General features: G+C 40.6%; 1 protein-coding gene across 1 annotated transcript in view; it reads left to right on the top strand.

Annotated features, from left to right (window-relative positions):
* The window catches only part of crb2a (crumbs cell polarity complex component 2a), a 28771-nt gene that overhangs the window by 2602 nt on the left and 7788 nt on the right, over window positions 1–18381 (top strand). The window contains exons 2-8 of the mRNA XM_076757448.1: window positions 9933–10625; window positions 12568–12763; window positions 13948–14087; window positions 14944–15114; window positions 15208–15321; window positions 16270–17223; window positions 17557–18131. Coding sequence (XP_076613563.1) covers window positions 9933–10625; window positions 12568–12763; window positions 13948–14087; window positions 14944–15114; window positions 15208–15321; window positions 16270–17223; window positions 17557–18131 — 2843 coding nt within the window. The remainder of the gene's footprint in view (window positions 1–9932; window positions 10626–12567; window positions 12764–13947; window positions 14088–14943; window positions 15115–15207; window positions 15322–16269; window positions 17224–17556; window positions 18132–18381) is intronic.

Genomic DNA, 18381 nt, shown 5'->3' on the forward strand with positions numbered 1-18381 from the left:
TACGTGGAAGCTGAGCTGTGAACTTTTCAGGGACATCTGATGGGAGAGAGGCAGACAGATATGATCTGCATCTTTAACACTCTGATACCAGGGAGCTCCAGGTGTGACTGTATTAACTGGAGCTGTGTCAGGTGAATGAGACGTCTGTCCCTCTGGCTGTCGTTGTCCTATGTGTCATGTCTGGAAGGTGCAGCTGTCTGAACAGCCAGGATCAACCTTGTGTGTGTATTCTGTGGATTACCTTGAATGATGGACAGGTCATTGTGTTGTGTGTGGCTCTCTAATGTGTGTATCTGTGTGCGTGTCTGAGTGTGAGCAATATCAAGCCATTGCTCTATATTTGGACAATCAATTGTACATCACATCCCATTACAGCTTGTAAACAGTCTGCAGTCAGGTACCTGTCACAAATCTATTCATTCTTTACTTAACAGTTGTTCTGACTGGTCCATCCCAGTACTTCATTTAGGCAGTGATGAAAAGTAGCTAAGCACATTTACACTCAAGTATTGTACTGAAGTACAAATTACTTGTGCCTTACTTGACAATTTCTCTTTTCTGCTATGTTATACTGTCGGCAGCAATGCATTACAAAGTCACGTGTTACTGTAATTCCAATAGTTTTAACAATAAGAATAAGAAACAATAGGCAAGGCAAGGCAAATTTATTTGTATAGTGCAATTCATACACCAGGCAATTCAAAGTGCTTTACAGAAGCATAGAAATACAGTAAAATCATAAATAGAAAATACATTTCAATGAGAGAGAGAGGAAGAAAGAAAGAAAGAAAGAAAGAAAGAAAGAAAGAAAGAAAGAAATTATAAGAGAATAGAGAAATAAAAATAGAATGAAGTACATTTAAAGGAAAATTAAAAATAGAAGCCAGTAAAAGACAATAATTTAGCATTTAGAATGATTAAAATCATTGAGCAAATATATTTACTTTAAGTAAAATAATGCAAAGCAAATAATTAAAAAATAAAAAAAATGAAATAATATAGTTATGTGTATATTGAGTATTGTAAAAGTAACACAAAAGATATTTTACCTCTAGCTTATTACTTAGGAATAGGTCATTCAGTTACTTTTGAGGGAAGTAACTCTTAATTATAACAAATTGCTCATTTTCAGCAACTTGCACAACACTGATGATACTTCCATCCCACTGCATATCAGATGGAAATACTGTACTTTTTACTCTGAATTTATTTCACAACTTGATAACTAGTTACCAGTTACTTTCCAGATTCAGATTAGGAATAGAAAGTATAATCAATAAATAATTGATGATGTATTATCATAGAATAAGCTAAGACTACTGAAATTCACAAGCCACCCAGCACTTTGTAAAGTAATCAAATCAACTCTCCCTTCACCTGCTGCAACATTAAAGTAATGTATACAATGATGCATCAGTAATTATAATTCAGTAATAACAATGCAATATGTCACTCTGATATGGGCCAATCTGCAAAATGAGCACTTTTGCTAGTGGTACTTTAAGCACAAGTCAATGCTAATACTTTGGCACTGTTACTGTAGTAAAAATCTTTAATGCAGGACTTCATTTAGTTTGCCTGCAGGTAACGGCACATGTAGCCTCCAGCACATTAGTTGAGTGCCTAGTTATCTGCTTTAGATTTGGGGTGGGGTCTCCAAAGCCAGATCGATGAATAGATAAATAAGAATACAGTGTAAATTATAACAGTTTGAGAACTCTACTTATGTCACACCTTTGATTACAATGCTAAAATTAGTTTGAAGAATGCTGTGAATGTTTAAGAATGTAATGTTTATAATATTAAATGAATACTTTTCTTGGTTACTGAATACTGCATCAATACAGCACTTTGGGAAGTATGAGTGGGATGTGAAAATCAAGTACAATCAAAAATCAAACTGGGGAACAAATTGTGCAAGCCGTGTTCACTATATTCCCTAAATACTGGTTCTTTAAATGAACTTTTCAGCCACAGTTTTATATGAGCAATAGAATCACAAACTCATTTATATGCTACAGCAACTCCAGCACACGTAGTTTTGCATAAGGATTTGTGAATCAATATGAAATACTGTAGGTGAAATATATTGTTTAAGACTGTGAAGTGTAAGATTGCAACTGTAGTACCAATTTGAGTGTCTGTTAACAAATCCTGGGAATCCTGGCAAATGTGCCACATTTCATGAGGGTTTGAGTAGGGGAAGCTGGTAAAACGTGATGTCAAAGTGACAGAAAAAGAGTATGTGAGAGGCAATATGGTGACAGAGTAGGTGACAAAAGTACACACACGCTAAGGGTTGAGGCTTCAAACTATAATCTGTGCAGGTATCCTGCCACCAGGAGATTAGTGGAGCAAGGGGATTGACCCAAAGGGACCAGAGGGATTACAACATGGAAAGGCTCTGGAGGTCAGGGAGGCCATCAAACCTGCTTCGGTGAAAGAGGGGGAGGGAAAGTAGGATGAAGAGTAGAGGTTGGGGGTGGATGAGGAGAAGGTGTTAGAGATGGGGGTCAAAAAAGAGGGGGAGGGTATGCACAATGAAAACCAACACACTGACAGAGAGGCAAAAATGAGAAAATGAAAAGTGACAGACAAGATCACATACAAAAAAAAGAAAATGTTCCATTAATATCACATATCACATTATTTTAGGAAATGTCAGGGTAAAAAATTGCATGTATTAAATGCACTGATTTGGGAAGTTGGAATCTCGTATTCAAAATTCACACGGGAGACAAACATTCCTTCTTTTATCGCATTAAGTGCACAGTCACACCAGGATCTAGTACAGTGAAATTCATTTGCACCTTGTCCCAAAATAGGTGGTTCTTGAAGCTTAGTGACATAATCACTACTTGGAAGTGCAGTATTTACCGTTGGTTGTGGTTGGGTGGTGCAGGGCAGCTAATATGTTAGCTTCCCCCATTTTGGAATCTCTGATTCTTTTCATTCCTTTGAAGATCAGCACTGCGAGATGGTTTGCAGAACAGTGCAAACTGTGAGAAGCACATACCTCTCAAAAGTCAACTTTTCATCAGCCTGTTTTCAGCTTTGTGATGATGCATTTTCCAACTAATCCACGAAGCTTTTTAAATAGTTTATTTAGCTTAAGAAGGAGGGGACTTTTCTCAACCCACAAAGGAACACTTCATCCTTCAGTTCATCAGAACAATTCAAAATCACCAGATCTGGAGATACATGGTTTTCTCGGGTGAGGAAGGCCATGAAAAACTGCAATCTGAAAAGGAACTGGTAACTAAAGCTATCAGACAAATTTTGTGGAGTAAAAGTGCAATATTTGCCTCTGAGATGTAGTATAAGTAGAAAATACAGTACTTAAATATACTTAGTTACTTTTCACTACTGTATCTCCCTAGCCTTTACCAAGTGTTTTGTGCTAACCTTTTTGGTTAGACATACCCTGACCTTAACATACCGTAGTTTCCACACACAGATATCGCTGAAAGTGAGAGCTGAAACAACGTTGTCATTAAACGTGATCCAGGGTTTGGTTGAATTGTCTTGGCGTTCTTGGCTAACGATAGAGTTAGAATGAAAGATCATTGTCGTAACAATGATTAAAACATATTGTTTAAACAGTGAATTGCATAGCCAACGGTTAGCATGTTTGCAGAAAAAAAGGAGGTGAGCAAGAATGGACCCTTGAGGTACACCACATAAGAAAACAGAAGCTGACACTGAAACACGATGATCAGAACTTTCTCATGGACAGATGTCTGTTAAATCAAGCATATCAACTTCCACATATTCACACTTCCTTCCTGAACCTATTACCAAGCCTAATAAGCTTCTCAGGCACTGACAAATCACCAGTACCCACCACATGTGCCACTTGTTGCACATGAAATAATTGAGTACAGAGATCACTCAACGACATCAGGCCTGAATACTCTCGTCCCTTGATGACATATGACTGGACAATGTTTCTCTACCCATCTTTAACCTCACAGCAGTTTAAGTTTCTTATGAAGCAAGCAAAGGATCATCGCATCACTGGTTATCCTGGTTTCCTTCTCACATTAAGGAGACTTGAAACTAATCTTGAAACCTTGACAGCCACCTGGGACTCCTCTAGTCTACAGGTGGCTAACACTCTCCTACAGCCCATTTTAATCTGTGAAGTTCAAACACAATTAGTATCTACAGTTCAAACTAAGGGGAGAGCACACATCAACCAGAATTAGTAATGACACCAACCTTCTGCTTCAAAAGGGTGACACTGGGGCGCAGTTGTAGAACTGCCTATCTTCCTCACTGTCCTCATTGGTGTCTCCCTCACTGTCCTCCACTTCAGCCTCCTGCAGGGTAGATGCTTTGGGTCAAATGTCTCTGTGGTCATGTCTGACAGGTGACTGTGCATCAGGGCTGAGAGATGAATATATGACAGATGAGATCTGTACTTGGTTTTATGTTTAGATTTGCTGCACTGCTCAAAGGCAGTGGAAAAGACATTTAAACCACCTTCTTGATGTTGGAGTAACAATCTGGATTGCTTGTATTCACCATTTGCCCAGCGTTTTCCTGCTGGCTTTAAGTGTATCCAGTTTGTCAGTTTGCAAGGTGGTGTTTGTGATGTCCTCTGATCAGAACAGTCCCCAAAATTCAGCAGAGTGCAACTTTACTCTTAACTCCTCACTGATTGTGCAATGCTCTGTACAATATGCACCTCTGACATTCACTGACTAGTTACTGCTTCAATAAAGCAAAACCCTCAGCATATGAAAACAGAGGATATGACTGAAGAAAACACAGTATTTGCTGTTGTTCTTCAGTCAAGTTGTTCTGCCATTTAGCAAGGGGACAACTGCACTCTTCTGCTTAACTAACTTGTTTGATGTTGGACATTTCTTTGTAAGTGGTGGAATGCCAAAGTAGCTGCTGCATGTCTGTTGTTTTTGGACATGTCTTAAAGCAGGTTACTTCATTGGGTCAAATGTGTTGACAAAAAATGCGTGTTGACAAGAAATTACAGTTGCTGCCTCTTCTTTTGTTGAATATAATGTTGATTGGCATCCATAAGTGTTGCATTATATTTGTTACATGCTACATAAGCTGATATGTTATTACAGTGAGAGAAAAAAGAGTCAGTGTGTAAATACGAAGTTATACTCATCTGTGCAGTGTAGATAGCCATCATTCCTTCATTCCTTCAGGAAAGAATTCAGTCACTTTGATAATATCACATGATGTCTACTGGAGAGATTATCAGAACTGAAATCAGCTTTATTGGCCAAGTATGTGAACACATACAAGGAATTTTACTCTAGTCTTTAACTTGCTCTCAATGCACTTACACACAGAACAATTTACAGGAAAAGTAGTTGAACAAAGATAGGTTAAACTAAATATAGAACTATAATGTACATGCAAGTGGGTGGAAAATAAATGCACATATGAATATATATATAAAAAGCAATGCAGCAATGATCACCAGCATACAGTGCAGTGTCTATGTACAAGTCAAGTGCCCTGTAGATTATAAACAAATACACAAAGTGCAAATGAATATATATTTCAAACTGTAAATATAGAATTAACAATTTGCAGGTAACAGGATGTCTTATTGTTAGGGGGCAAGGACTGTTCATCAGAGTGATGACTTGTGGGAAGAAACTGTTCTTTTGTCTAGTTGTTTTGGCGTGCAGAGTGCTGGAGTTTGAACAGGTTGTAGTTATGTTTCCTGCCCGTTTTCTGACTCTGGAGGTGTATAAGTCCTGAGCTGTGAACAGGTTGGCACCAGTGATTTTCTCTGCAGTCCCGACTGTACATTGGAGTCAGTTCCTGTCCTGTTTGGTGGCTGATCCAAACCAGACAGTGGTGGATGAACACAGAGCAGACTGATGATTGCAGTGTAGAAGTGGATCAGTACCTCCTGAGGCAGGTTGAACTTCCTGAGCTGGTGCAGGAAGTACATCCTCTGCTGGGCCTTTTTTGATAATGGACTCTATGTTGGATACCCACCTTAAGTCCTGGATCCCAGAAACCTGACGACTGCCACAGCAGACACAGTGCTGTTTAGTATGGTGGTGGGGGGCAGTGTAGGGGGGCTTCTCCTGCAGTCCACTGTCATCTCATCCCATCTTGAGTGCAGTATGTAGTAACTCTAACTACTAGTGTAGTTGTGATGGTAGTTGTGTGAGAACTGAGTGCTCGTCACTGGGAATGACTCCAATGAGTCCATCAGCTGTTGAGGTAACCATTGTAATCCTTTGAGAAGATGGTCTTGTGGGCTTCAGGTGTCTACAGCTGTTAGCAGCTCTGGATCAGAATTGAGGAGAGCTTGCCTATGATTAAAGCAGTGCTTGATCTAAGCACCGAAACAGCTGCACATGTATTTTGATTGCATACTTATTATACTTAAGTATTTGAGTCTGGTCTCTGAGATAATAATCTAATCTAATCGAATCATAATCTTTGATGATTGTCTTACCCATTACAGCATACAGCTCTGTATGTTTTGGATTTATTTTGCCCCATTGCTGGATAAAGCTGGCATTGTTCTGTATTTTTCTTATGGCCACAAATTCCATGAAAAGATCCAAACCAAACACGTGTTAGGACATTTGTACTCTGATTCTCATCTCCAAGTCTTTAAAGTTTAAAAACACATCACAAAATATATATATATATTTTTTTTAACAAACATTACTTAAACAGGAGGAAATAGTACCTTTGTTGGAAACTATTTCCAGCAGCAGATTGATCCACTTTTTGGAGTCCATGTCACCCAGTGTGGCTCACTGATGCATTCAGCTTCAGGATCACACTGGAGCTCTATGGTTTGTTTGTCATAGGATTTGTTGACAAGAGCAGAAATGGAGAATATCAGACTTATCCTTGAAGGAGCTCCTCTCTGACCAAAACCATCAAACTAAAATTCAGCCAATCTGCTTCATTGAGCAGTGTGAGGGTGTGATATGATCAGATTAACAGTGCTGGCAAACAACTGCCATTGCTTAGTTATATTAGAAACCGAGGAAGCAGCTCCCCGAAAATGCTTCGCAAGCTTCTTATGGATTCCTTTTGCTTTGTGGGCATCAGTTATTTGAATTTTCAGAGTGCTTGGCAGCTGCTTAGAGGAGCCCATGACTGCTGACTGTTGGAACAAGGTTTGAGGAGTCACAGTATTTAGAAAGCCTACTTCAAAACTCTGTGTGATAAACAAAACACCACATAAAATAGATATGACCAGAAGTGCTGTACCTGTAGCAGAAATTAGTATGTTAATGCAGCACTCTGTGTTGTGAGTAATCTTTGCTGTAGAACATAACTGAGGCTTTCAGGCTTGATCTTTGGAAAGAATATAGATGGTTTTGTACGGACTTTGTCTTGACTTGACTATGCTTGTCCCTCATCGGGTATTCACAACATCCCTGGAAGGCGAGTTCAAAGTCCTGATTAGTGTTTGTATTATTATGTCTTCACTCACATTCTGAGCTCATTTTATCAGGATACAGTGGTGTCAAACAGACTCATGAAAGAGTCAAAGAGAAGAAGAAAAGTCAAAATGTGCATAATCTTCTGATTTTATTTCTGTCTTGGTTATGGAAAAAGCCCAATGATGGCAGACGTTTGCAACTACTACTCGTTTCCTCACTACTAATTCATCTCATTAAATATTCTATCTCTCTCTGCCTCCCCTTTCTTCCCCTCCATAACTCCCTTCACTGTTAATATCTTCCACTTCAGTGAGAATTTGGACACGGGACACTGATCAAAGTGTTGGGGGCTGGGAGGCTGGGAGTGGTGGATGGGGTATTTTGGACAGGGAGTTGAGATTGGTCCAGCAAAAGGAATGTGGACTGATTCCACAGAGACCTCATGGCATTGGATGATGAGGGCAGACAGCGTATGTATTGTAAATCCTCACTAAACCCCCCCCCCCCCCCCCCCCCCCCCATCCACAACCACTTTGTGAAATGACATATGGAACAGCCCCACAAACTGAGAGAGTAGCTATTCATGGAGGATAATGCACAATGCAGTCATTATTTGCACTGGCTACATGCTAATTGAGACAAGAAACACAATTATTTATGTAAAAAAAGAAACAAGGCAAGAAACAGGCCCAACTTGTGGCTCATGCGTCTTCGTGAAACAAGACAAAAAATCCCACAAGAGGCCCTTAGAGGCCACAGACAGTCACAGTCAGACAGAGACCTCAGACACAGGTTAACCTTCACTCTATAGTTCTGTTGTTGGGTAAAAACTGTACCTGAACTTAAACGTTTTGTTGGTGCTACAGATGAGGAGAGTCTGCCTACCTCCTGTGCAGTGCTCCTGCCAGAAGATCCTCACTGACGTGCTTCTCCACAGATATTATCAAAACATTCCTGAAAATTGTCAAAGAAAACTTGTCGTTCTATGTTTGGAAAGTATAAAGATAATGAATTTGCTTGCTTATTTTAATGCAGGCTTACTGTTATTAAGGACTGGAGGGGAAATAATCACAATAAAAGATACAATAAAATAGTTAGATTGACAATGAATAGATGGATAGACTGTCCCACCTTGTTTTTGGAATCAATGTTTTAGAGTTTTTATTATACTAAACATTTTAATCTTATAAAATACAATATTATATGTGGAGTGAAACAAGTCCCAGTGACCTGAAGCTCACTTCATGTAAGGTTTGCATTTACTTCCTATCATTTCCATGTTCACGGAGGATGTTTAAATCAAAGACCTGAAATCCCAATCAATCTCTCTGAGAATGAACGTTTTCTCAGCATTACCATAGGAATCCAAAATCAAACAGAGTAGCTCGTCCAGTCTTTAAGTTCAGAGAATGTTTTGGACAGGAGAAATCATTTTTTTGAGATCATTATCAACTCAGTTCAAGTCAAAAGAAAGGCTGAAACGGCACGGGTCAAGAGTTTATGCTGAGAGCAACGCAGACTCTGGGACATGTGTGGGAGGATTTAGTTGTACAGTATATGTGAGGATTTAACACCTCTGCATCTGGACATCGGTGCCAGGACTCTCCTACACAGTCTGTCTTTTCAAATGCAGTGAGATCAGATTAGAGGAAATGTCACAATGAATAAGTGTAACAGGTTTAAAAGCAGGTGGCCTATTTTAACGACACTTGGTCATTTCAGGTCATCCACTTGTTTGTTGCTGCTAATTGGAAACGTTGTGTCCCAGTAGCACACTGGTAGTCATACGACTACCTGACATGTAACAGGTCTCATGATGTGTGCAGTCTGTGGTCCGACAACAGTCCAGAACACCTGTGGGTTGTAGTTCAGGGGGGAGCAGTAAATTACTGACAGTGCCAAGTTATTCTTAGATATTATGTAATGCTGAAAGACAAGTCATTGAGGTTAAGTAGATGGAATAAATTAACGCCTCTACAGAATCTGTACTAAAAATAAATACAAAATAAACAATAAACAACATAGCTGAAATTGTCAAATTATTTGAGATTGAGTATACTTTCTTATTTTATTTTTTCACGAGAACAGATGGGACCTCCAAGTATATTAGTCAGAAACCTGAGACCCTTTCAAAGATATTAAATCTAGTTAATTTTTAAGTATAATGTATGATGTAATTTTTTTCTTTGGCAAACAAACATCATTATATGAGAGATTCTCCAAACTTGTCTGCACGTCATGTGATTCCATAGAGAGCCCAGAACCCAGCACTGACGTTCTTGTTTAAAGTTCTGATCCTGATGCACATGTTGGTCTTGATGGCATGTCAGTGATACACATACAATACACAGCCAACCTAAAAACAGCAAAATCGGACAAAATGTGCATTATTTTTTTATAGAGGTTTCTCTGAATTTTCACCTTGACACATGCTGTGCCCTAGGTTTGGAATCATTTCTCTGTAGTATAGCAAATATGTTATTAACATGCATTATTAATCCTCAGCATAACATTTCCTTTGCTTTCCAGGAATCCTCTGCACAGCCACATCAGACAAATGTTTGTCGGCACCTTGCCAGAATGGAGCTTCTTGTGTGGACACCATGGATGATTATGCCTGTATCTGTGCCAGAGAGGGGATCCGATACATGGGCAAAAACTGCAACGAGCTCTATGATGCCTGCTCATTTGCTCCGTGTGAAAACTGCACCAGCACCCCTGGCACTACAGAATACCACTGCATCTGCCCGGATGGACTAACAGGTGATAACTGTACAGAGGAGGTGGATGAATGTCAGAGCAACCCGTGCTCTGAACCCCGCTCTCTGTGTGTGGACCAGCGGAATGGATACTTCTGCAGATGCCCTGCTGGGTACGGAGGATTGGACTGCAGGACACATGTGACTGACTGCATCGATGATCCCTGTAGGAACAATGGGACTTGTGTATTACGACCCGAGGGCTTTGAATGCCACTGTGCACGAGGGTTTGAGGGCACAACCTGTGAGGAAGATGTGAATGAGTGTTCATCAGAGCCCTGTCAGAATGGAGCTATCTGCATAGATGGAGTGGCAGAGTTCCACTGCTTCTGCGTCCCTGGTTTTCAGGGCTTTAATTGTGAAATCGACATCAACGAGTGTGCTTCACGACCCTGTGAGAACAATGCCACCTGCATCAATGAGAAGGATCACTACGAGTGTGAGTGCCTGGTGGGCTTTGCAGGTACATTCAAAAGTCACACACACACATGCACATGCACATGCACATGCACACAGAGGACACCTCAAACATACACTGGTTTAAATCAGTGCACAAAGTAAGTCTGTTTAACTTTCTGATTTTGGTCCCTCCTATTATTTTACTATGACTACTCTTTGTCAGTCTGGTGCTAAGGTTTTAAGTATCTTAACTGCCCCCATGAGCTGTGTGTCACAGCCACTGCTGCAGCTGCAACTGCTGACCGTGCTGGTGAGCGGCCAAATCAGCAGCCAAACCACAATAACTAACTTCCTGTTGTTTTCAGAAGACCAGCATGCACCTGTCCCTTTCACTTCACACAGTCGTCTAATGTGTCTCCCTCTGCAGCCCTTCCACTCTCGCATGCTCCCCCTGGGGAGGCGTCTCACAGTTTGAAAATCTCTGCTTGAAAGGAAAGGACTGGTGATATTTTATACTCATTAGTCAGCAAGTCTCATGAAATGACCCAAACCAGCAGTGTGTTTGTACATCTCTCAATACTCCGATTTCCCAACCCTGTCCAGCTCTCAGCTCCAAGCCCACCGGTTCTACTGAAGATTTACATTTTTGAAATACCTCAGAAAAGAACACTTTCAGTCATTTTCAGTCACATTTGATGAAACCACACACACACAGTCACACTGAGTTTATGTATGTATGTGTGTGTGTTTATTTGAGTGTTTATTTTTATTTACTGTTGTTGATACAAAGACAAATCTGTAATATCACCAGATTTATCCTTTGATTACAAACACTTTAATGCTGCATTAAAATTTGTCCATTGGGCATCAGCAGAGACAAGCTGACAGACATACAGTCCTTATAGCTGATATGGCTCATGTGTCAGTCAGCACTGGCCTATAAGTACTGTGCACCCAAGAAATACAGTTTATGATTAAAAGTTTGAAATGACCTGAAAAGATAAAGGCAGGCCTTAAGATGCCTCCTGTGCTTTTCCCTTTGTAGAAAATTAGCTTTTAAAGCGTTATTCTTTGAATTGATATAAAGCTTATATAGTGCATTTTCCTAAATACAATTGTATTTAATCAAATGATCACAAACAAACTGACACGCCTATTAAAACTACTAAAACACAGGGGTACTGGTTGGTTTCATGAGATCTGGATTAAATATAAAGATGTCATGTGCACTGTACCTGGTGAGTATTTAAAGATAACAGATACATACAATGCACAAAGAGTGGGAGGAACAGGGGTCAGCAGGGGGCTACAACTCATTTTTGCCTTTGGGCCCACAAGCAGATTACTCCAGCTGCGGATTACTGCCCCAGAGCACGTACGACTGTGTCATCATTAATCATCTCCTCAAAGAACACAACAGCAATGAGACGAGGACTTTCTGCTCCCTGACACCATTTATTTGTCCTTCTAGAGGTTTTTCTACTTGTTCCTCACCGTCATTTGTTAATTCCAAAGTGTTTTGTTTGTTCCTGATAAACTGGGTACGAGGAGTATTTTAAGTGCACACTAAGACGTTTTTAGTCAGGCATCTTATCTTCGGCTCAGATAAAGTCTCCGTGCAGAGTGAGAGAAAACACTCCCATCTTGTTTTTCTTACACTCCTTTCTTTCTCCATGAGTCTGCTCTGTGTCAGAGGAGCTTCATGTTATCTGTGAGTGGTCGACTCAGATCAGCAATCCTGCATTCCCCCCTCAATTACTTTGTTCAGAGAATTTAAAGAAAGGCTTTTATCATCACAGGTATCTGGAGACCAGAATAGACACACTGATGCAGACATTTGGGCAGTGCAGTGTGAGTGGTGTGTTGATCTTTAAAGGTGACTGATCCTTTGGCCACACAGTATGTAACAGCTACCTTTAACAGATATAAGACAGCAGGCGTTTCATTCCCATTATCATCATCATCATCATCATCATCATCACTGCTTTCATATCCCTCCTCCACAGGAGTCAACTGTGAAACTGAAATAGATGAGTGTGAGTCGAGCCCCTGCCGCAATGGAGCCACCTGCAACGACCTGGTCGGCATGTACTCCTGCGAGTGTCTGCCCGGGTTTGACGGCGTCGACTGTGAGGTCGATGTTGATGAGTGTGTCAGTGAGCCCTGTCTGAATGGAGCTGTCTGTCATGATATGGTGAACAGGTATGCCTGTGCTCAAGCTGAAGTTACTGTCTGTAGGAGCTACAGTGATTGTGAATGAAACGTCGATGACAGATGTATCCTGCACAGCTAAACAATTGTTCATTCTGAAAAATAAATACCCAGGGCAGGGGGTTTAACAGCGCTTACCACTGCATATTCTGAGGGAAGAATCCTCCAAGAGTCTGGAAGTAAAAATATTCTGTCTGCTGCACAATCAAACAGAGGTATTGTGACTGGTTTCCTATCTATATAGCGGGAAATGACATGTTTTTATCGACGGCACAAGGGAAAAGTAAACAAATTGAAATGTTTTTGACCGGAGACATTTGTCATTTCCAGATAGCATCTTTGTTTGGATTAGTCACTGTTATTATATAATGAGGTGGGCAGAATATTTCTTCATCCTAGACGAGTTTTTAAAGACTCTGGAGCTGTCAGATGACCTTCTGGGCTTGTCAAAAATCATGGTGGTATTTATTTGTTAGAAAATTGTATGCTTAGCGATGTGACTGGGATGTAATGTCAGCAGCAAACTGATATAGCCATTACATAGCATTATTAATGTTACAGAAAGGCTTGTTTTTAGCAGACTCAAAGAGTAGCAGTCCAAACCATTTTTATTTGATCAAAAAGAGTAACTTGACACCAGCTTGAAGAGCAGTGTTTTACTGCTCTCACTGGTATCAAACCCAACCAGAAAAGCCCTTAATTCAAATAGAGGTGTATCTTCTTATTCTTATTGTCTTAAGTGCCTGATATGTTCCAAATTGGACATGGACATCACATCGGATGGAAGACTCACACATGGTTCTCTACATAGAGGTTATTTTTAACAACAACCCTTGTATCAATTGAACATGCCCCCAAATATTTGTCCTCAATAAGTCCTTAATGGGACAAAGATTACTTCAGATCACCAGACACATGCTAGAATTGAATATTGTCTGTGACTTTGGAATATTTTGGAGTGAGCATTTATTATTGGTATCTGCTTCATTTTAAGCCACTTCTGTATTAGCTTCAGTTTTCAACCATGGTGGTGGCCATGCTCTCATTTTGTACTGCATATCAGTTGACACAGAAGAACTGGCAGTCCCATTAATGCTTTGAGAAATCTTCATGGCAACTTTGCTGTTCAAATTTTCATATCCCGCTGTATAAAAACTTAATTGTGTCTCTTGCAGCTATGAATGTGACTGCAGTGATACAGGATTCGAGGGTGATTACTGTGAAGTGGACATCCCTGAGTGTGCCTCTGATCCCTGTCAGCATGGTGCCACATGTTTAGAGGGAATCAAAGAATACACCTGTCTCTGCTGGCCAGGTACTGACCTATCTGCTGCACACCAAACCTTTCTGTGCCAACACGCAAAGGTTGTGAAATGAGCTGCAGGTTTTCACAAAACCACATTTTGATACATGTGCAGCATGTAGAATTCCCACTGAGACGCAAACTGCCCACAGAGAAGAAATCAGCTGACCTGCAACTAATTCACAATACAAGGGTACACATTAAAAAAAATCTTTGTAAAGCTATAAGCATGAATGTCAAATTGCGCTCTGTTACTCAAAGAGGACGCATGGAACTGCTTTGCACCAGAACATTCAATCAAATCCTTTCTCTTAAAAATAAGTTTATTTCAGGCGTGAAATCACAAGTTTTTACTGCTCAATAACGAATGTAGATAATACTAATTTGCAGAGCAATAGTTGTTTTTTTTATTTATCTATATTTTTTGTTAATTAGACCAATATGCTGCCAACACGGATCAATGACTAAACTTAACAAGGTTAAAGTCATGCTAGCAGCTCTGTGGCTTCACAGCTGCAAACATACTTATCATTGATAATGTCAGCAATATTGAAATTAAGCAGGTAACATTTGCCATGATGACCAACTTAGTTTAGCATTTTACCATCAAACATTTGCTACTTAGCAACAAACATGAAGTGCAGCTGAGGCTGATGGGAATCACATTAGTTTTGTAAGTATTTGGTCATTTTTAATCTAAGTGAGGCATTAAAGGTTCATTTTGGTTCTTAAATTATTGTTAATGTATCCCAACATGGAAAACACTCTTCCTTACATCTTGTGACTGATCTGAGACGTGTGGGACACTTCATATGTTTGTGTGTTCAGTGTGAATAAAACAGATAAAGCTACATTTTGTTTTCTCCAGGTTATGAAGGACCAAACTGTGAGACTGACATCGATGAGTGTGCCGAGCAGCCCTGTGAGAATGGTGGGGAGTGTTTCGAGCGTTCAGATCCGTCTCACTGGGAGCTGGACTGGGAGCTCAGTTTTGCAGATGCAGCTGGATATATATGCCAGTGTCAGCCAGGGTTTGCAGGTCATTAACACTCAAGAACCAATTATCAAACATCTCAGATCTTACACCATTTTTCAATCTTCTGACAATCATTTGATTTATTTCACATTACAGGTGAGAACTGCTCTGTCAACATTGATGAGTGTGAGTCTGAACCCTGTCAGAACGGAGGCACTTGTGAGGATAAGATCAACGGCTACACCTGCACATGCTCAGTTGGATTTCTAGGTGAGTCTTGCACCTTCTTATGAATAGACAGAAGCATCTGATGCATGTTAAATTTAAGAGTATATGTACTAAATAAAAACTTTTTTTTTTAACAGTGGCAACACTCTCTCAATGTAAAGAAGCATTTTTAATTCTAATAATTCTGCTATTATCAAATGACCTAAGCTGAAACATTCATACAAACGACAAAAACAGGCCCAACCTAATAATAACTTCAGTTTAAATTTAGAATACATTTTCAAACAGAAGGAGGACTGTGGATTTTGGAGGAATGATTACAGCTAGGAAGACCTGTTTCAGTGTTCATATCGACACCTGACTGTTGTTTTAAACGAGACTTGAAAAACTGTGAACTTTAAAGGGATTAAGGGAGTCCTTACTAGTGATTGACAGGCTCAAAGCAGCAATGTGAGATGCTTCGAAAGGCATATATATTAAAGATTTCAGCAGATGAAACTTTGGAAATGCAGTTTAGGTTGTTTGACCCTGAAATGAACCCATGTTGAATCAGTTTTCATAATTTTCATAATTCTGTTTATTGATTCATTATCATTGCTTAATCTATGAATCATCATGAAACATGGGACTTAGCCAAAGGGAGCATTTTCATTTTTTTTTTCCTCTCACCAACAGTCCAAAACATAAAGATTTCCAGTTTACAGTGATATAAAACAGAGAAGCAGCAAATCCTCACACTGGAGAAGCTTCAACCAAAAAATGTTTGGTCATTTTGTTTGATGATCTATATGTTTGGTAAAAGCTACCAGCTGACCAGCTGCCTTCAGTAAGTCAGAAAGTACTGAGAGACAGATGAACACTTTTAATGATAAAATGACAAAATAACCAAACATGCCAGCATTATCTTTCCCCTTCTTCTCCAGTACAGCTCTGGAACTGTCTACTAGTCAGCCACCACTATATCTAACCCTCCATGTTGTCCCCTTCCAGGTGAGCTGTGTGAAGTGAACATTGATGAATGTGAGAGCCAGCCCTGTCAGAATGGAGGCTGGTGTGAAGATGGCAGAGCTTCCTACACCTGCCACTGTCCTGAACCCGAGCCAGGTGAACTTCCTTGGGGAAGTGATCACTGCGATGTGAAACTCTCCGGCTGTGTAGACCATGAATGCCAGAACGGAGCCACCTGCCACCCGTGGCTGGAGGATGGAGAACATGGTCATACGTGCTTGTGCCCTCATGGCTTCTTTGATGAACATTGCTCCACAAGAACAACGTTCTCCTTCTCCACCCCTGGATTCATTCACATCCAAGTAGTTCTAGAAGAAAGAACCCGCAGGGAGGTCGAGCACCATGTCCACCGTGGCTATGGGGTTCAGCTACGCTTCCGGACAACTATACCCAATATGTTGCTCTTCTACAGAGGGGATGTGGATAATCACCTCCTGCTGGAGATTGTGAACGGTGGTCTTCATGCAAAAGCCTTTTCTGAGGAGTCTGAGATGGATGTAACATTTCCTGGTTTGGTTAGTGATGGAGACTGGCGAGATGCTCATGTCTTTGTAGATAATGAAGGTCTGGTTTTGATTCTGAAAGGCCCTGGCTGTGACAGAGATGGATGCAGAGTTATTGATGTTGGTGTTGACGAACCACCTTTCCAGGCCTCTGAAGCCTTCATGCAGGTCTATGTAGGTGGAGCACCAGAGGAGCTTTTAGAGTACTCTGCAAGTGGAACGGGCTTCATTGGATGTATGGAAGACCTGATGATCGACTCTAAGCCTATCCTACCCCAAACACTTCCAGAGGACCAAGGCCATGATCTGGGCTGCAGTAAGACTGAATGGTGTAAGCCTGACCCCTGCCATGGACATGGACGCTGTGTGGACCTGTGGACCAGCTATCAGTGTGACTGCTACCGTCCCTTCCATAGTGAGAGCTGCTCTGAAGGTAAGCACTTTTACCATCAGCCTTTTGACATGTGGTGTCAAAGCAGTCATCAAAGGTGTCATTTACCTAACTAAAAAGCCCTACATTCAAAACATGACCTGAAAAGTATGCAATGTTCTGAAATTAAAATTCTCATTACACATAGTTTTATTTTTATATACTATTGATTTGTTACTAGTGATTCACTAATGTCTCAAAAGAGCTTTAATTGTTGGTCAGAGCAGAGCAAACACCCATACAATAAAACAGCATAGCGCTGAAATACTTAAGCAAAGTATCTCAAAATTGTACTTAAGTACAGTACTCAAGTAACTTCCAATTCTCCCCTGACAGAATTCCCCTCATGGACATACAGCCACGAGGACACTGTGAGTTTCAGTGTCTATGATGTGGGGAAGACCCACGGGAGCAACTTTAACTTGTCCTTCTTCCTGAGGTCCTTAAAGCCAGATGGGCTGCTGTTCCAACTGAGGAGACCCACAGAAGAAGAGGGAGAAGAGGTCTACTTCACGGTCTACCTGAGGATGGGGAGGGTCTTTGTCAGCTCTCTGCCTAACAGTGCCTCACTGACAGCTCCTATATTTGTGACCACTGGTGAAAAGCAGTTTCTGCAGGTGGAAGTCCAGCACAGACAAGTGATCTTTGAGCATGCAGGCCTTCGCTATGGAATAGGAGAGATCCCTGATGTGAATGTTAACAGTGGGGATCAAGCCTATGTAGGAGGACTTCCGGGAGACTTGGACTCTGATGGGTGGGGGGGGCATTACAAAGGTTGTCTGCAGGACCTTCGTTTAGACTCGGTACATCTAGATGTGGATGCCTGGAACAGCTCGGATGAGGAGGAGGTGTATTTACCAAGTGATGCTGAAAATGTAAAGAAGGACTGTGTCAGTGATGATACTTGCAAGGTAGGAAATAGTTCTGTAATCTGCTTTGTTACAATAACAATTTGTCATGATAATAACTCCTACTACTAAACAATATAACCAACAGAGACGTGAAAAGACGTGAATCTCTATACAGCACAAATCAATTGACCGAAGTTCTGCTTTCTCTCATGATGCAGAGCAATGTGATGATGGCAACTAGGGCATTCACAACTGCTACATTTTAGTAGTCATCAACTACTCCCAAACAGTCATCAACAGGTCGATCAGT

The sequence above is a fragment of the Chaetodon auriga genome, chromosome 19 (assembly GCF_051107435.1).
Source record: "Chaetodon auriga isolate fChaAug3 chromosome 19, fChaAug3.hap1, whole genome shotgun sequence".
Classification (NCBI taxonomy): Eukaryota; Metazoa; Chordata; class Actinopteri; order Chaetodontiformes; family Chaetodontidae; genus Chaetodon; species Chaetodon auriga.